Below are 16,454 nucleotides of genomic sequence, written 5' to 3' on the forward strand. Positions count from 1 at the left end.
AAGGAACACACCAGGCAGGTCCGAGATACTGTTGTGGAGAAGTTTAAAGCCGGATTTGGAGACAAAAAGATTTCCCAAGCTTTAAACATCCCAATGAGCACTGTGCAAGCGATAATATTGAAATGGAAGGAGTATCAGACCACTGCAAATCTACGAAGACCTGGCCGTCCCTCTAAACTTTCAGCTCATACAAGGAGAAGACTGATCAGAGATGCAGCCAAGAGGCCCATGATCACTCTGGATGAACTGCATAGATCTACAGCTGAGGTGGGAGACTCTGACAATCAGTCGTATACTGCACAAATCTGGCCTTTATGGAAGAGTGGCAAGAAGAAAGCCATTTCTTAAAGATATCCATAAAAAGTGTCATTTAAAGTTTGCCACAAGCCACCTGGGAGACACACCAAACACGTGGAAGAAGGTGCTCTGGTCAGATGAAACCAAAATCGAACTTTTTGGCAACAATGCAAATGTCAAACAAGGTGGTGGCAGCATCATGGTTTGGGCCTGCTTTTCTTCAGCAGGGACAGGGAAGATGGTTAAAATTGATAGGAAAATGGATGGAGCCAAATACAGGACCATTCTGGAAGAAAACCTGATGGAGTCTGCAAAAGACCTGAGACTGGGACGGAGATTTGTCTTCCAACAAGACAATGATCCAAAACATAAAGCAAAATCTACAATGGAATGGTTCACAAATAAACCTATCCAGGTGTTAGAATGGCCAAGTCAAAGTCCAGACCTGAATCCAATCGAGAATCTGTGGAAAGAACTGAAAACTGCTGTTCTCCATCCAACCTCGCTGAGCTCAAGCTGTTTTGCAAGGAGGAATGGGCAAAAATTTCAGTCTCTCGATGTGCAAAACTGATAGAGACATACCCCAAGCGACTTACAGCTGTAATCGCAGCAAAAGGTGGCGCTACAAAGTATTAACTTAAGGGGGCTGAATAATTTTGCACGCCCAATTTTTCAGTTTTTTATTTGTTAACAAAGTTTGAAATATCCAATAATTTTGGTTCTACTTCATGATTGTGTCCCACTTGTTGTGGATTCTTCAAAAAAAATTACAGTTTTATATCTTTATGTTTGAATGCCTGAAATGTGGCAAAAGTTCGCAAAGTTCAAGGGGGCCGAATACTTTCGCAAGGCACTGTATATATATATATATATATATATATATATATATATGTCCTAGATTCAGGCTTTATGCCAGTGTGTACCTCTAGGGGAGTGCTGGGAGTCCTGCTAGGAGGACTTAATGAAGTAAGTGGGCTCATTAGGTCCTCTACAAAAACTCCTAGCATGCAGAGAGATATGCTCTAACCTGGAACCAGATCTGTGTGGATAGTCTGGGGAGTGTGATCTGTACGGTGAGACAAAGTCTGTGTGGCTACTACTTAAGCCCTGTACACACGATCGGATATCTGATCGGATACGGAAACGACGTAAAAAAATGCGCCGGCCGGACGTACGTTTGTGGATTGGCGTATCTAGACGCGACGCGGAAATCAACGGAAGCGCCACCTAGCGGCCAGTGTAAATATGCACCTTAGATCCGACGGCATACTAAGACGTACGCCAGTCGGATCTAGCCCAGCTTCAGGCGTATCTTGTTTTGTGGATACAAAGCAAAGATACGCCAGAGCAACCTAGCAGTTACGCGGCGTATCAATAGATACGCCAGCGTAACTGCTTCGTGGATCTGGCCCAATGTGTTTAGTGAGCGGTCAAGTGCCAGGGTTTCTTTTTGTGTTTTTTTGGGGGGGTTTTCTGTTATATTTTTCTTTGTAAATGGTTCAAATAAAACCGCACCCTTTTTTTTCCACCTACCATTGTCTGCTGTGCCTAATCTTTGTGTGGTGACCCCATCCAGGGGGTCACACACACCCGCTGACGAGTTAACCTCCTCACAATACATACAAAGAAACCAAAACAAATAAGTTCAGAAATTAAGTTATGTGTAATACAATGGAATGACAAAGGGAAAAAGTGTTGAACACACAAAGAAAGGGAGGTGCAAAAAGGCATGGAAAGCCAAGACACCAGCTGAAATATATCAGGAAATAGAAAACACTCCTGCCCCTTGTCAGTGCAAATTAATATCAGCTGGTTCAGTCTCAACTGATGACTTATAAAAAGGGATCTCATTACCAAGGTCTCACACAAGAAACATCTCTATCAAGACCTTTTTCAACCTTATGGTTGCAAAACCTACTCATGGCATTGGTTACAGAAGGATAAACTTCCAAATGTTCCAGTAAGCACTGTTGGGGCCATAATCCGGAACTGGAAAGAACATAATTTCACCATAAACCGGCCATGACCAGGTGCTCCTCGCAAGATTTCTGACAGATTGTGAAAATAATTATCAGAAGAGGTGTCCAAGAGCCAAGGACCACTTGTGGAGAGCTTCAGAAAGACCTGGAATTAGACAACAGAGACACTTTGAGGAGGGAGAAAATACAGGTCATATGCTGGCGATCCTGGCTAGATCACAGCAGCCCCCTTCTCATATCGCAGTGGTGGCGGACGCAGGGGGGACACTATGCCACTCCACACGTTCCATTATAAATTGCTTTCAAGAATTTTTCCAAAACGTATACTCATCTAAGGTCAGTCCCACTAGCGAACAGTTGCACTCTTTTTTGGATAAATATCAGCTACCAAAACTTCCTGGGTCGGACATAGCCATGCTTAATGCCCCCCTTAATAGTGAGGAACTTCTGGAGGCACTGGCGCAGGCACATAATGGGCGAGCGCCAGGAGCTGACGGTCTTCCCTCTGAGGTTTATTGCAGATACTCTGAGCAACTCATCCCCGTTTTATTAAAAGTTTACAATACAGCTTTCGAAACTGGAGTACTACCCCCATCTATGAATGAGGCCCTGGTTGTGGTTCTGTTGAAGCCTGGTAAGGATCCTCTCTCACCAGACTCCTATAGACCGATCTCTCTCTTGACATTTGACATTAAATTGCTGGCCAGAGTTCTGGCCACCAGACTCTCCAAATGTATTCATCAAGTAATACATAGGGATCAGTCGGGTTTCATCCCTACGAGGTCCACAGCACAAAATCTGCGTAGGCTATTCCTAAACATACAGGTGCCGGTGGACAACCCAGGCAATAGAGCTATATTCTCTCTAGATGCGGCTAAGGCATTTGATAGTGTTGAATGGCCGTATCTTTGGGAGACTCTGCGTAGATTTGGGGTTGGACCATCCTTCCTAAAATGGGTGCAACTACTGTATAGCTCCCCGACTGCAAGAATGAGAATTAATGGGGAGGTCTCTGACTCTTTCAGGCTCTTCCGGGGTACGCGGCAGGGGTGCCCCTTGTCACCCCTGCTGTTTGCCCTAGCCCTAGAGCCCTTGGCAATACATATGAGAGCGTCACCCGACATTACAGGCTTCATCAGGGGTGCAGGGCGGGATGTCATCTCTCTATTTGCAGATGATACACTGTTGTATTTGGGAGACACCCAGAAGTCGCTGAGGAATGCGATGACCTTGATCGCAGACTTCGGCGAACTATCAGGCTTCAGCATTAACTGGAACAAATCAGTGCTTATGCCCCTAGACCCCTTAACAGACAGACTGCCTGACTGTGCCAGGGATATAGTGGTAGTAAATGAATTTAAGTACTTGGGAATTCTGGTTACGCCTGACCCTTCCCAATATCTCTCTTTGAATCTGGCACCATTGTTGCAAAAATTCAGACAGAAATGTGTGTCCTGGAAAAAACTTCTGCTATCGGTTACAGGCAGAGCGAACCTTATTAAAATGGTGTGGGCCCCTCAGCTTCTGTATGTCTTTCATAATACCCCGATTTGGATTCCTCACAGGTGGTTTGCGCAGATAGATGCCCAGTTCAGAGATTTAATTTGGGGTGGCAAGGTGGCACGTATAAAACTTACCACACTACAACTAGCCAAGGACCAAGGTGGTTTAGCTGTCCCTCATGCCCGCTACTACTTCATAGCATCACAAATCCAGCATCTAGGAGACTGGGGGGAGGTAGACCTCGGAGACCCAATACGAGCCATACTACTCCCGTCGGGGTCAATGCTTCCGGCGGCGTCTCACTTGGAAGCAGGGCTCACACACTTGGACCAGACTATACCTACAGTGGTGCTATTGAATACGCTGTGGAAATATGTCCGTTCCAGTCTCAATGTCAGGGGGGTATGCCCCTTTACTCCCATTTGGAAAAACTCCTATTACAGGGAACTTTTTAAACTAGAAGGCTTCAGGCCCTGGGTAAATGCAGGTATACACTATATCACACAATTGTTTAGTGGCCCAACCCTCAAATCTTTTGTTAACCTGCAGGAAGAGTATGGCCTGGACAGAACCCAGTTCTATAAATACTTACAACTAAGACATGCAGCTCAGAGAGAAATCAGGCTATCCCCAATTTCGTTAGTGAGGCACCCCCTTCATAATGATGTGCTTTTCAATAAAGACAAAAAAGGCATGATTTCTCTAGTATACTCCAGACTGCTTAATGTAACTCATGATGCATCAGCACTACCATGTAGGAAGGGGTGGGTATCGGACCTAGGTCCCATTGACGGGGATACATGGGAGCTGTGTTTGACCTCTGCCCCACTGGTTTCGGTATCGGCGCAACACAGACTTTCTCATCTATTTCTCCTCCATAGAGTATATAGAACACCCACTCGTCTACATAAATGGGGCATACAGGACTCCCCAATATGCCCAAAATGTAATGTGCAGGAGGGAGACCTACTGCACATGATGTGGAAGTGTCCAAAACTTTTCCGATACTGGAACTATGTTATTGATACTATATCCCAGGCGTATGGCTTTCCGTTGCCTCATGACCCGGTGGTGTGTTTACTGGGTGGCCTCGAGATACCCTTGCTGTCTCCCAGTGGTCATACAGCTGTACTTAGACTACTGTATGTTGCGCGCAAGGCCATCGCCAGATATTGGATCACTCCCCGAGTGCCTTCAGAGAGTCAATGGGTAAAGCTGGTAAATAACCTACTGATAAGGGAAAAAGTCACGTACCAACATAGAAATGCTCTTAAGAAATTCTACTCACTATGGCAACCCTGGTTGGATATACCAGGCCTGGGACCAACGCAATTGATCATGGAAAGGCTATTACAGGGGTAAAGAGGCAGGAGATGAGTGGAGATGGGCTGGCAAAATGTGGGATGAATACCGTTCAAATAGTTTTTGATTTTTGGAGCAGAGTGTGGGGCGAGTGAATCAGAATCAGGAGGTGGTTTATGAATCAATGTGCTTGTTACAAATGTAAATGTAATTCCTTGTGCTATGGTTGGGTAGGTTGAATAATTATTGTAATCAGAGCATAGGGTATTACAGGATAGCCGGCCTGGATGCAAATTGAATAATATTATATCCGAAGTAGAGGTAGACTTTGGCTTATCTTGGCTGCTGTTAAGGGGGTGTAAGCTCCTCCCATGTTTGATATAGCCCAAGTAATCATAATTGCACGAAGATTACCTATCTTTCCCTTAAATCGGCACATGACTATCCTGAATGTAATAATACTGTATGTGTATGTATCCTAAAGTATTGTTTGACTATTTTTGCTTCAATAAACCTTTTTCTTGATTTAAAAAAAAAAAAGACCTGGAATTAGCAGGTATACTTGTTTCAAAGAAAACAATAAGTAATGCACTCAACCGCCATGGCCTGTATGCACGCTCACTACATAAGACTCAATTGCTGAAGAAAAAGCATGTTGAAGCACGTTTAAAGTTTGCTGCACAACATTTAGACAAGCCTGTGAAATACTGGGAGAATATAGTCTGGTCAGATGAGACCAAAATTTAACTCTGAATGCCATATTACACACCATGTTTGGAGGGTAAAAGACACTGCACATCACCCCAAAAACACCCCAATAACCAACAGTGAAGTTTGGAGGTGGGAACATCACGGTGTGGGGCTGTTTTTCAGCATACAGTACTGGCAAACTTCATATCATTGAAGGAAGGATGAATGGAAAAATGTACAAAGACATTCTTGATAAAAATCTGTTGCCATCTACCAGGATGATCAAGATGAAACAAGAGTGGACAATTCAGCAAGACAATGATCCCAAACACAAAGCCAAGGAAACTCTCAATTGGTTTTAAAGAAATAAAATAAAGCTGCTAGAATGGCCCAGCCAATCACCTGAGTTGAATCCAATCTAAAATCTATGGAAAGAAATAAAGATCAGAGTTCATAGAAGAGGCCCACGGAACCTTCAAGATTTGAAGACGGTTTGTGTGGAAGAATGGGCCAAACTCACACCTAAGAAATTCATGCGACTACAACAAAGGATTTCAGAATACATTTCAGTTAGCGTGTCCAATACTTTTTCCCTGTGTCACTCCATTTTATTACACATAATATATTTGTTTTGGTTTCCTTATATGTATGGATTGCATGGGTTGTTATAGACATGTGGTGAAAATGTCATGTCAATAGCACCTTTAGAAATATATTTACCTAGAAAAATGGTGACGTGTTCAATACTTATTTTTGTCATTACAAGTAAAATTATTGTCTCTACTTATATGCATAATCTTGCCATCATTCATGTTGTGATTGTTAATTAATACCTAGTTGATCCTGCCATATCAGTGGACTTCACTATTCAGAGTGGCAGAGTTTGTTGCCTGTTTCTGTGCGCATGCTTATCCATAATGCTCTTAGAAAGCCATTTACTTCTGAGGCCCCGTACACACCAGCGGATCTGTCCGATGAAAACGGTCCGCGGACCATTTTCATCGGACATGTCCGCTGCCGGATTTTGGTCTGATGGCTGTACACACCATCAGACCAAAATCCCTGCAGAAAACAAACGTGTCGCGACGTGGCCGCGCCGTCGCAGCGACGTGCGCGACCCTGGAAGGTCAATGCTTCCACGCATGCGTCGAATCACTTCGACGCATGCGAGGGATGGCGGCCGATCGGACATGTCCGGTGAGTCTGTACAGACGACCGAACATGTCCAACGGACAGGTTTCCAGCGGACAGGTTTTTTAGCATGCTAAGAAATTTTTGTCCGCTGGAAAACGGTCGGCTGGACAAATGTCCGCTGGAAACCTGTCCGGTCCGCCGTACACACGACCAAACTTGTCTGCTGAAACTGGTCTGCGGACAAGTATCAGCGGACAGATCCAGTCGTGTGTACAAGGCCTGAGTTTCTGCTATAAAGGCCACCCTACATAAATCTTTTTGTCAGCTTGGGAGGTGGCTTCAGCAGAATCACCAATATCTTCTGCCTCTCCTCCGCTCTCTTCCACACTTGACAATCTGACATTGCAGGGAGGTTCTAGCAGAGATGGTTGAGTCTTCTCCCTGCCAGCCATGCCCTTACATGACACACCTATCAGAGGGTCATGGGGTAGCTCCCAGAGGGTGATTTGCAGCAGCTCCTCTAGTGAAACCTAGAGCCCTAGGAAAGCAAAACAAAAAAACTTCTTGCAGTAATGTCTGCAGGCTACGTAATAGCTTTCCTGCTTGCCCCACCCAACTTTCTCATAATGCAATGTGGGGCAATTTACTAAATGTCACCTGACTGTGGTATTGAAATTATGAAATAAGGCTTGGATTTATTATGAGATGCAGAGACTGTTGTTTAAAGTATTACCTTTCCTATTAATATATACAGACTTGTTGCATTGTGTTTACTGACACTTTAAAATATACCCATCTTACACTCCCAAATCTGTCCGTAGCACCTACATCATGGGCTTTCTGGCAAGAACCTGGTAAAGTGGATACCACTCGCTTGTGGGCTCATAGTCATTCATAATTCAGTCATGAGGCTAGAAACATGGAGGTGATACAGAAAACTGCAGAGCTTAAGCCTTATAATAGTCTGGGATTCACAAGACTGGCTGAACACGCTGTAGAACCAAACATACTGCAGTTTCGAATCCACTTTTCAAAATGCACTGCCCAAATGCAAAGAAATTTACTTACCAAGAGATTGGAAGAGCTCATTCATTTTGGGGTGATCCCAGCATGTAGTTTGAGTTTGATGGCTGCAAATGAAGCAAACATTTTTAAAGTAATGCATTTATGATGCTCGTTGCCTTATACAGATATATATGAAGCTATTTTTGACTCTGTAACATAATGCAGTATTTTATGCACAGACAAACATCCAATCAGGTCTCTGTACCCCTATTGTAGTATACACACAATAGAACACAAATTCTGGGATTTTTGGGGTGCTATAATATAGCCCATAACACAATTTTATAAGAGCAATCCTTTTATGCATAGAAAATTATGAAGGCATATAAAAAAAAGTATTAACAGGAAAAAGTTAGAAACACCACAGTAGTCAGCGCTTGTATATATTATTATTGCCTCTATAGTGTATCTTGAGCTAGTTTTAAAGATGGAGTCAGGTAACATTCAATGTGTTTCATAGAATAAATGATCAGCTATATCAGCAAGTGTGGGTAGCATATGCATGTGCTGAAACATGTACCAGACAGGTCAGACCTCTATGGTAAACTTTCAAACAAAGAGAGGGGGTCTGGGGCTGCCAACAATGACTAAAGCATGCAAACAGATCTGCTCATATGAGAACATTCTTCAAGGTATAAACTACAATCACGTATAGCTTATAAGAACATCGGAGCTGGCCAGCCTAATTTAAAAAGATCTACCCATCTTAGAACTTGCTACTCCAATCATGTAGCCTTGTGTTCAATCACGGAATGTCTTAAAAGTTTAAAAAGCTATAAAAGTAGCCTCAAGATAGTTCAGTAGAGGGTGAGAGACAATAAAGGCTAGGTATTGGTAGGCATAGGGAAAGCCCAATTTTGCAAAAGGAGGGAGAAAGAAGGAGGCAGACTAAATAGGTATAAAAGCAATGACTGCAGGGTACTGTATGTTAAAGAAGCTGCTGTCATAATAGAATGCTCGCTATTAACTTGAAGCTACAGAATCGTAAACAGGTACCACGCCTTTCCCTCCCCCTTTTCTTTTTTATGTGCTATTACAGTTATGTATGAATACATTTTTTTTTTGATGCACTCGTGTAGTATGTGTAATGTTAATTTGACAACTGAAAAGTTGTAACTTTGTAAATTAATGTACATTTTATATGCAAGCAACTATAAGGGCTTTATGTGATGCACTATACTTTCCAGGCTGCATATGAGATCAGTTTGATATGCTTCTGAGATCACTCAGAGTTAATTCACAGGTGCAGCCCTCCTTCAGCAGCAGTAACCTGCTTAAGGCCCCATTCACACCTCCGCGACAAAACGCCCGACGCCAGACGCTCGTGCCGCTGGAGGGGAGAATTCCCATTGCTGTCTATGAGATGGTTCACATCTCATAGACGCCGTACGCCTTCCGCCTGAAAAAAAGTCCCGGACCCTTTTTTTCAGGCGCCATTGGCGTTCGGCCATACAAAGCAATGGGAAGGATTTGTAAAAAAAAAAAAAAAGTTACACTATTCGCGGCAAAATACGCCGTGTACGCGGCGTTACTTGTCGCGGAGTTGTGAATGCAGCCTTAGGCTACTTTAACACTGGCAGTGCGGGCCGTTAGTGCTAAAGCGCCACTCGTTTACCCCTCCCCCCCCGGGTAAAAACTCCAGTTTTGTGGTGCTCCCAACCCACACCAAAGTTGCTGCTTGCAGGATTTTTCCTAAGGTCCCTCAAGTGCACCGCCCCAGTGTGAAAGTAAACACTGCACAGAATGGGAGGAAGTTTTCAGGTGCTTTTTAGAAGCTATTTCAAACGCTAAAACGCATGCAAACTGACTCAGTGTGAAAGGGGTCTTGGGGTTCATGCACAAGGACATCTGAAGTAATTTTATATGCCTTGTGTAAATGTCCTGGAAGTCGCAGGTGCTGCTTACAGCCTGCCATACAAATGAATGGCTGTATGTGGCTGCTCTCCAAAACATGTTGGAATGTCATGCTGTAATTCTGTCCGCTTAACCCTAATCACATTTGGGGTAGCGGATTGTAAACTCTTGGGTTGATACTTATACCCTGTACTTAATCGATTCATTTACCCGATTTTAAATGAATTTTGTATTTCTACGTATTTCTATGATTTTTTCCGCCTTTAATAAAGCTAGCAATTATGTGCATTTTTTACATATCTCTACTCTCTTTAATAATATTTTTCTGCCTTAAAAGTCCTAAGGGGCAACTCCCTGTGCACTAGTTGCACATCTTTTCCATTTATGTAAGGATGTTGGCAGTACCGTATACATTTTCCAATTCTCACACCCCCATTTCTCTGTGTTTCTGACCATTGAAAAGTAACTGTTCAATGAGCTTAGTCAAAAAAACTAAGCTAGGTTTACATCAATTATCCAATGATGTACAATCAAAATTCTGGCCCGGATTCAAGAAGCAATTGCGCCTGTGTAATTGCTTACTTGCCCCGGCGTTACGAATGCTCCTGATTCAGGAACATTGTAACGCTGACTGCAGCCTAAAATCTGCGTGGCATAAGGCTCTTATGCTACGCATATCTTAGGCTGCATTCTTGCGATGGCCGCTAGGGGGCGCTCCCATTGTGCTCAGTGTACAGTATGCAAATTGCATACTAACACCGATTCACAATGTTGCGCGAGCCCTGCGTACGCAATTTACGTCGTTTCCGTACGGCGTGTTTAGCGTAAGGCTGCCCCTTCTAATAGCAGGGGCAGCCAATGCTAAAGTATACCCGTCGTTCCCGCGTTGCGACGTTCGAATTTTACGTAATTTGCGTAAGTGATTCGTGAATGGCGCTGGACGCCATTCACGTTCACTTTGAAGCAAATGACGTCCTTGCGACGTCATTTGCCACAATGCACGTCGGGAAAGTTTCCCGACGGAGCATGCGCTCTATGCTCGGCGCGGGAGCGCGCCTAATTTAAATGATTCCCGCCCCCTACGGGATCATTTACATTAGGCGCCCTTACGCAGGGCAAGTTTACACAGCGCACACGCAATTTATGGAGCTACTGCTCCGTGAATCGCGGGTAGTGCAGGAAATTTGCGGGGGCGCAGGGCAAAAACGCTGCCCTGCGCCTCCGTAACTAAGGGGCAAATCTACCTGAATCCGGGCCTCTGTGTTTGTTTTCCCCCTTGCACATAATTGAGTATTCAAAGTGAAAATAGGTATAAAAAAAAATTACAAAGCAGAGTGAACATTCTTGAGTCCTTTACTAAAATAACACCTATGGGGCATGCGGGCGTAGCGTATCCTATTTACGCTACGCCTCCGCAACTTTGACAGGCAAGTGCATTATTCACCAAGCACTTGCTCCGTAAGTTGCGGCGGCATAGCGTAAATTGGCCGGCGTAAGCCCGCCTAATTCAAATGTGTAAGGCGTTTTGTGTAAAATCATCGTGACCCCACGTAAATGACGCTTTTTACGAACGGCGCATGCGCCGTCCGTGAAAGTATCCCAGTGCGCATGCTCCAAATTAACCCGCAAAAAGCCAATGCGTAAATTACGTCCAGCCCTATTCGCGAACGACTTAATCGATGGAAAATTTGACGCTGGCCCGACGTCCATACTTAACATTGGCTGCGCCTCATATAGCAGGGGTAACTTTACGCCGGAAAAAGCCTTACGTAAACGGCGTATCTGTACTGCGATGGCCGGGCGTACGTTCGTGAATAGGCATATCTAGCTGATTTACATATTCTAGGCGCAAATCAGTGTACACGCCCCTAGCGGCCAGCGTAAATATGAAGTTAAGATACAACGGCGTAGGAGACTTACGCTGGTCGTATCTTAGCAATATTTAAGCATATCTCAGCTTGAGAATACGCTTAAATATACGATGGCGGGGATTCGGACTTACGACGGCGTATCTACTGATACGCCCGTCGTAAGTCTACCTGAATCTGCCCCTATGTGTTTACCATAATAACTGAAAGAATAATACACCTGGGGGCAGATTCACGTAGAAATATGTTACACTGCGGCGGCGTAACGTATCCCATTTACGTTACACCGCCGCAGGTTTACAGCGTAAGTGCCTGATTCACAAAGCACTTACCTGTAAACTTGCGGCGGCGTAGCGTAAATCCGCTCGGCGCAAGCCCGCCTAATTCAAATGGGGCGGGCACCATTTAAATTAGGCGCGTTCCCGTGCCAAACGTACTGCGCATGCTCCGTCCCTAACATTTCCCGGCGTGCATTGCGCTAAATGACGTCGCAAGGACGTCATTGGTTTCAACGTTAACGTAAATGGCGTCCAACGCCATTCACGGATGACTTACGCAAACGACGTGAAATTAAAAATTTTGACGCGGGAACGACGGCCATACTTAACATTAGCTAGGCCACCTAGAGGGCACCCTTAGTTTTACGCCGCGTATCTCTACGGAAACAACGTAAATTTAGAGCGACGGGCAAAGCGGACGTTCGTGAATCGGCGTAACTAGTCATGAGTGAACATTCCTGAGTCCTTTACTAAAACAACACCTATGTATTTACCATAATAACTGAAAGAAAAATACACCTGGTTACTAGGGGCTAGTACACTTTTTTTTCCTTAACCTTTTATACAATACTTTATCAGCATTTGACAGAAATTTTTACCAACTTAATACATAAGTCATACCTAGTTAAAAAAGCTAGCTTTTCAAAGAAGGAAATTCTTAAAGTAAAAATCCATTTTGCAACAGATAATGAAAGAAAAACGATGTTGACATTAATTAATTACATCCATGTCTGATCCACTGCAAATAAATTATTAAACACCTGCCTGTGTGAAGATACATTTGTGGCTCTTCCAATCTAATTTGCTATTAATATACTACATGATGGCCATTTCCTCAAAAAAGCACAGTTAAAGGAAAACAGCAGTTCCTATCCGTTATTCACGTTTCAGATTTTCTGTGAAAGCTTAGCTGCTATATGCCATGAACTGTCTCATGGACAAACCATGGCAATAGAGAGCAGATCTCAGAAGGATGGGTTGCAAATATCTTTTCTCCTGTCCACACGGTCTTGTCTTTTTCTCTTGTTATGCCAGTATATCCTTTTCTGTCTCTTCACCACTTTGTTCTCTTGCCAATATAATGACTTCCTTCCATGCTTTAAGCAATGGTCTAATCTTTTTCTACCTCTCATTATCATTCTGTTCTCCCCTCATCATTTTCTGACTGCCTGGAAGGCATGGATAGCAGCAAGCCATATGCTCTCCTTGAACATTACAGGCTACACACCTTAATAACCCTCACAACTCAAATATTTTTTTACAAAAAAAGCTACACAGCAATATAAAATTCATTCTTGAAGCTAATAGTATGTAAAGCCAGCAATACATGATACATTCTTGAAGTTAACACTATGTAAAACCAAATGTGTAAACAGTCTAGCTCGTTATATATTAAAATGAACCTGTTTAAATTTCAGAGAAATCTTCCATCTAATTAAGGAAGAACTTTAGGCAGATATATAAAAAAAACTCATTACTTCAATTACTTTATTCATAGAAGGCAAAAGTGCCTACTGTATAAGTTAATTAGTGCAAGAGGTGGTGCATTGGACAGCCTTCAGGTGGGAGAAAGTTCAGTATAAAGGTGACAGTGTATTGGTATCCAATACACAGAGTCCACATAGTACACAGGAGGAAGGGGAAGTGGCACGCAGGTTACAAAATGTAAGCTCCAGTAGCAGCTCGTGCATATGGGGTGCAGGAGTTCAGCCCCCCTAATCTACAAGCAGGGCGCTAGACGCATGGATTCCAGTGGAGGTTTTTTAGAACATGATTAGAGCCTGAGGTTTGAATTGGCTTTAAAAAAGGGTGGGCTCAGGGCGCTGAGCACTGTGCCCTGAGCCCACCCAGTTGTGTGACAATAGCACATTAATATTCACTATTGTCTTCCTGATTCTCCTCTAGGGCAATCAGGAAGCCGGTCCTGAGACCTGATTGGCTGGTAGGAGAAGTGCTCTTGTTGGAGGAGAAGAGGTAGAGGTGGGGGAGATGCAGGGGAAGCCGCCGCCCACAGGAAGCGCTGCCCGCGACCTAGATGGGGTAAGGGCAGTGCTTGTGGCTGACCCACGGAGGGGGGGGGTGTAGTTATAGTGCAGCTGATCCGACCGGGGGGGAGTGGTGGCGGGTGGATTGTTTGCTGCCCCCACCCCAAAAAATATAGCACCAGCCACCACTGGTAGACTCTGAATGGTTTTGTCACCTCCAAATGCTATACAACTATATGCCACAGCAGGGGAGGGTGGATTACAAAGTATGGACGTTACCTACATTTCTATTCACAGGTAGAATAGTATGTTATATGCATTTAATAGTGTGTTTTTTAAAATCTCTATTTTATTCTGTATGAGAACATATTTTCCAAAGCTTCATGTGATACCAATACCAGAGTTCAGAGTGAACCATAACAATTACGTTTTTCTATATAAAGATTTGTCACATACGCCAACACATTTAATCTGTTAAAATGAATAATATCCCCAAGATGTTAGCTATTTTATAATGTAAAACAAATACCTAAAATACTTTTTTTTAATTCAAAGAGTGTAAGGCAGATAGTTTCTCAGTGGAAAATGCTGGCCAAGCATACTGAGTAAAGCAGAAATCTGCAGCTCCTTTGAAGTTGTGAAAGCACTGGGAAACTCTATACTCCTCACTCCTCTGATACTTGCTGGTTATAGCTTTGATATTTGTGAATGTATTTGTGTCCTAAAATTACTGCCACGTAACACTTTAATGGCTGCATGAGACCTAGTTACATAAAGAAAATGTCCGTAGTTGGCATTAACACCAGAAGAAATGCCACTTGTGTTTTTTTTTTTTTTGTTTTTTCCTTTTTACTTCAAACTTGAAAGTCCTTTGAGGTATTACTGCAAATGTTCATTAATTTCTCCAAATGGCTTTAATGTAACGTTCAGTCACTGAAATAGCTCTTAGGAAATGGTTTAGGCATACTTAATATTCAGTTTTATGCAAAGCAGGAAGATATCAGACAAATGGCTATTTGGGATAACGTACAGGTGGATTACTAAGAAGGTTACATTTTGGTCCATCTATTCATCCACCTATCTATCTATCTATCTATCTATCTATCTATCTATCTATCTATCTATCTATCTATCTATCTATCTATCTATCTATCTATCTATCTATCTATCTATCTCTATTGCACTCTTTGCTGGTCCTGATGCCTAAGCAGAGAGGCTGGAGTTAAACTGATACAATTTAAGGGGTATGTAAACCCTAACAATATACTTCTCTTATTTACTCCCTTATGTTCTGTTAAATAAATCATTGAAAGTGTTTTGTTAACTGATACAGTGGGGCGACTGAGATCTGTCATCCTAGGAATGTCAGTGTGTTACTGGCAGGATCACTAGCTGAAAATATAGGAAAAACGCTTGAAAAAGAGCACTAATGAAGTAACAATACCTAAGAACTGGTAAGCTGGAATATATAAATTCTTTGGGCCAGATTCATGTACATTTGCTGCGGCGTAACGTATAGCATTTACGTTACACCGCCGCAAGTTTTACGGGCAAGTGCTTGATTCACAAAGCACTTGCCTGTAAATTTGCGGCGGCGTAGCGTAAATCCCTCCGGCGCAAGCCCGTCTAATTCAAATGGGGCGTGGATCATTTAAATTAGGCGCGTTCCCGCGCCGAACGTACTGCGCATGCCCCGTTTTGAAATTTCCCGCCCTGCTTTGCGCGAAATGATGTCGCACTGACGTAATTTTTTGAACGTCTACGTGAGTTCCGTCCTTTCCTATTCACGGACGACTTACGCAAAATTTTTTTTTTTTTTAAATTCGACGCGGGAACAACGGCCATACTTTAACATGGCAAGTCTAAATATAGGCCAAGAAATAGCAGCTTTAACTATACGCCGGGAAAAGCCGACTAGCGACGACGTAAGAGAATGCGACGGCCGCGCGTACCTTCGTGGATCGCCGGAAAAAGCTAATTAGCATACCCGACGCGGAAAATGACGCAAACTCCACCCAGCGGGCGCCAAAGTATTGCACCTACGATCCGAAGGCGTACGAAGCCATACGCCTGTCGGATCGAAGCCAGAAGCTGTCGTATCTTGCTTTGAGGATTCAAACTAAAGATACAACGCGGCAAATTTGTGAATCTGGCCCTTTGTTCTTGGATTTAGATACGCTTTATAGCTAAACTAAATGAGACTGAGTTACTAACAGTGGCACACTTCACCTATCTACCCACAGGGCAACTCAAAACCCTGTGCACGCAAGCTTTCTCTCTATCCCATCACGGTGGCTCTGAGCTCAGCGCTGCTATAAGGGAGTATGATAATGAACTGTGTATGTGCTGGGTTTTGAACTGGAGAGAAACCCCACTCCAGTAACAGTGGGGGGAGGACCAAGGGCTGGGAGCATCTTAGCAATATCAGAACATGGGAGCACCATCTCTGGGAGTATTATTGCATGGCTTTGGGGGTATGAAATAGGCTACACCTAAAGC

General features: G+C 43.5%; 1 protein-coding gene across 11 annotated transcripts in view; it reads right to left on the reverse strand.

The window, feature by feature from the left end:
- UTRN (utrophin) overlaps positions 1-16,454 on the reverse strand; it is a 910,930-nt gene that overhangs the window by 122,734 nt on the left and 771,742 nt on the right. For all 11 annotated transcript variants that reach the window (XM_040350827.1, XM_040350824.1, XM_040350828.1 and 8 more), the window contains one exon: positions 7,974-8,035. In XM_040350827.1, the coding sequence (XP_040206761.1) occupies positions 7,974-8,035 (62 nt within the window). The remainder of the gene's footprint in view (positions 1-7,973; positions 8,036-16,454) is intronic.

This window comes from Rana temporaria, chromosome 4, assembly GCF_905171775.1.
Source record: "Rana temporaria chromosome 4, aRanTem1.1, whole genome shotgun sequence".
In the NCBI taxonomy this organism is placed as follows: domain Eukaryota; kingdom Metazoa; phylum Chordata; class Amphibia; order Anura; family Ranidae; genus Rana; species Rana temporaria.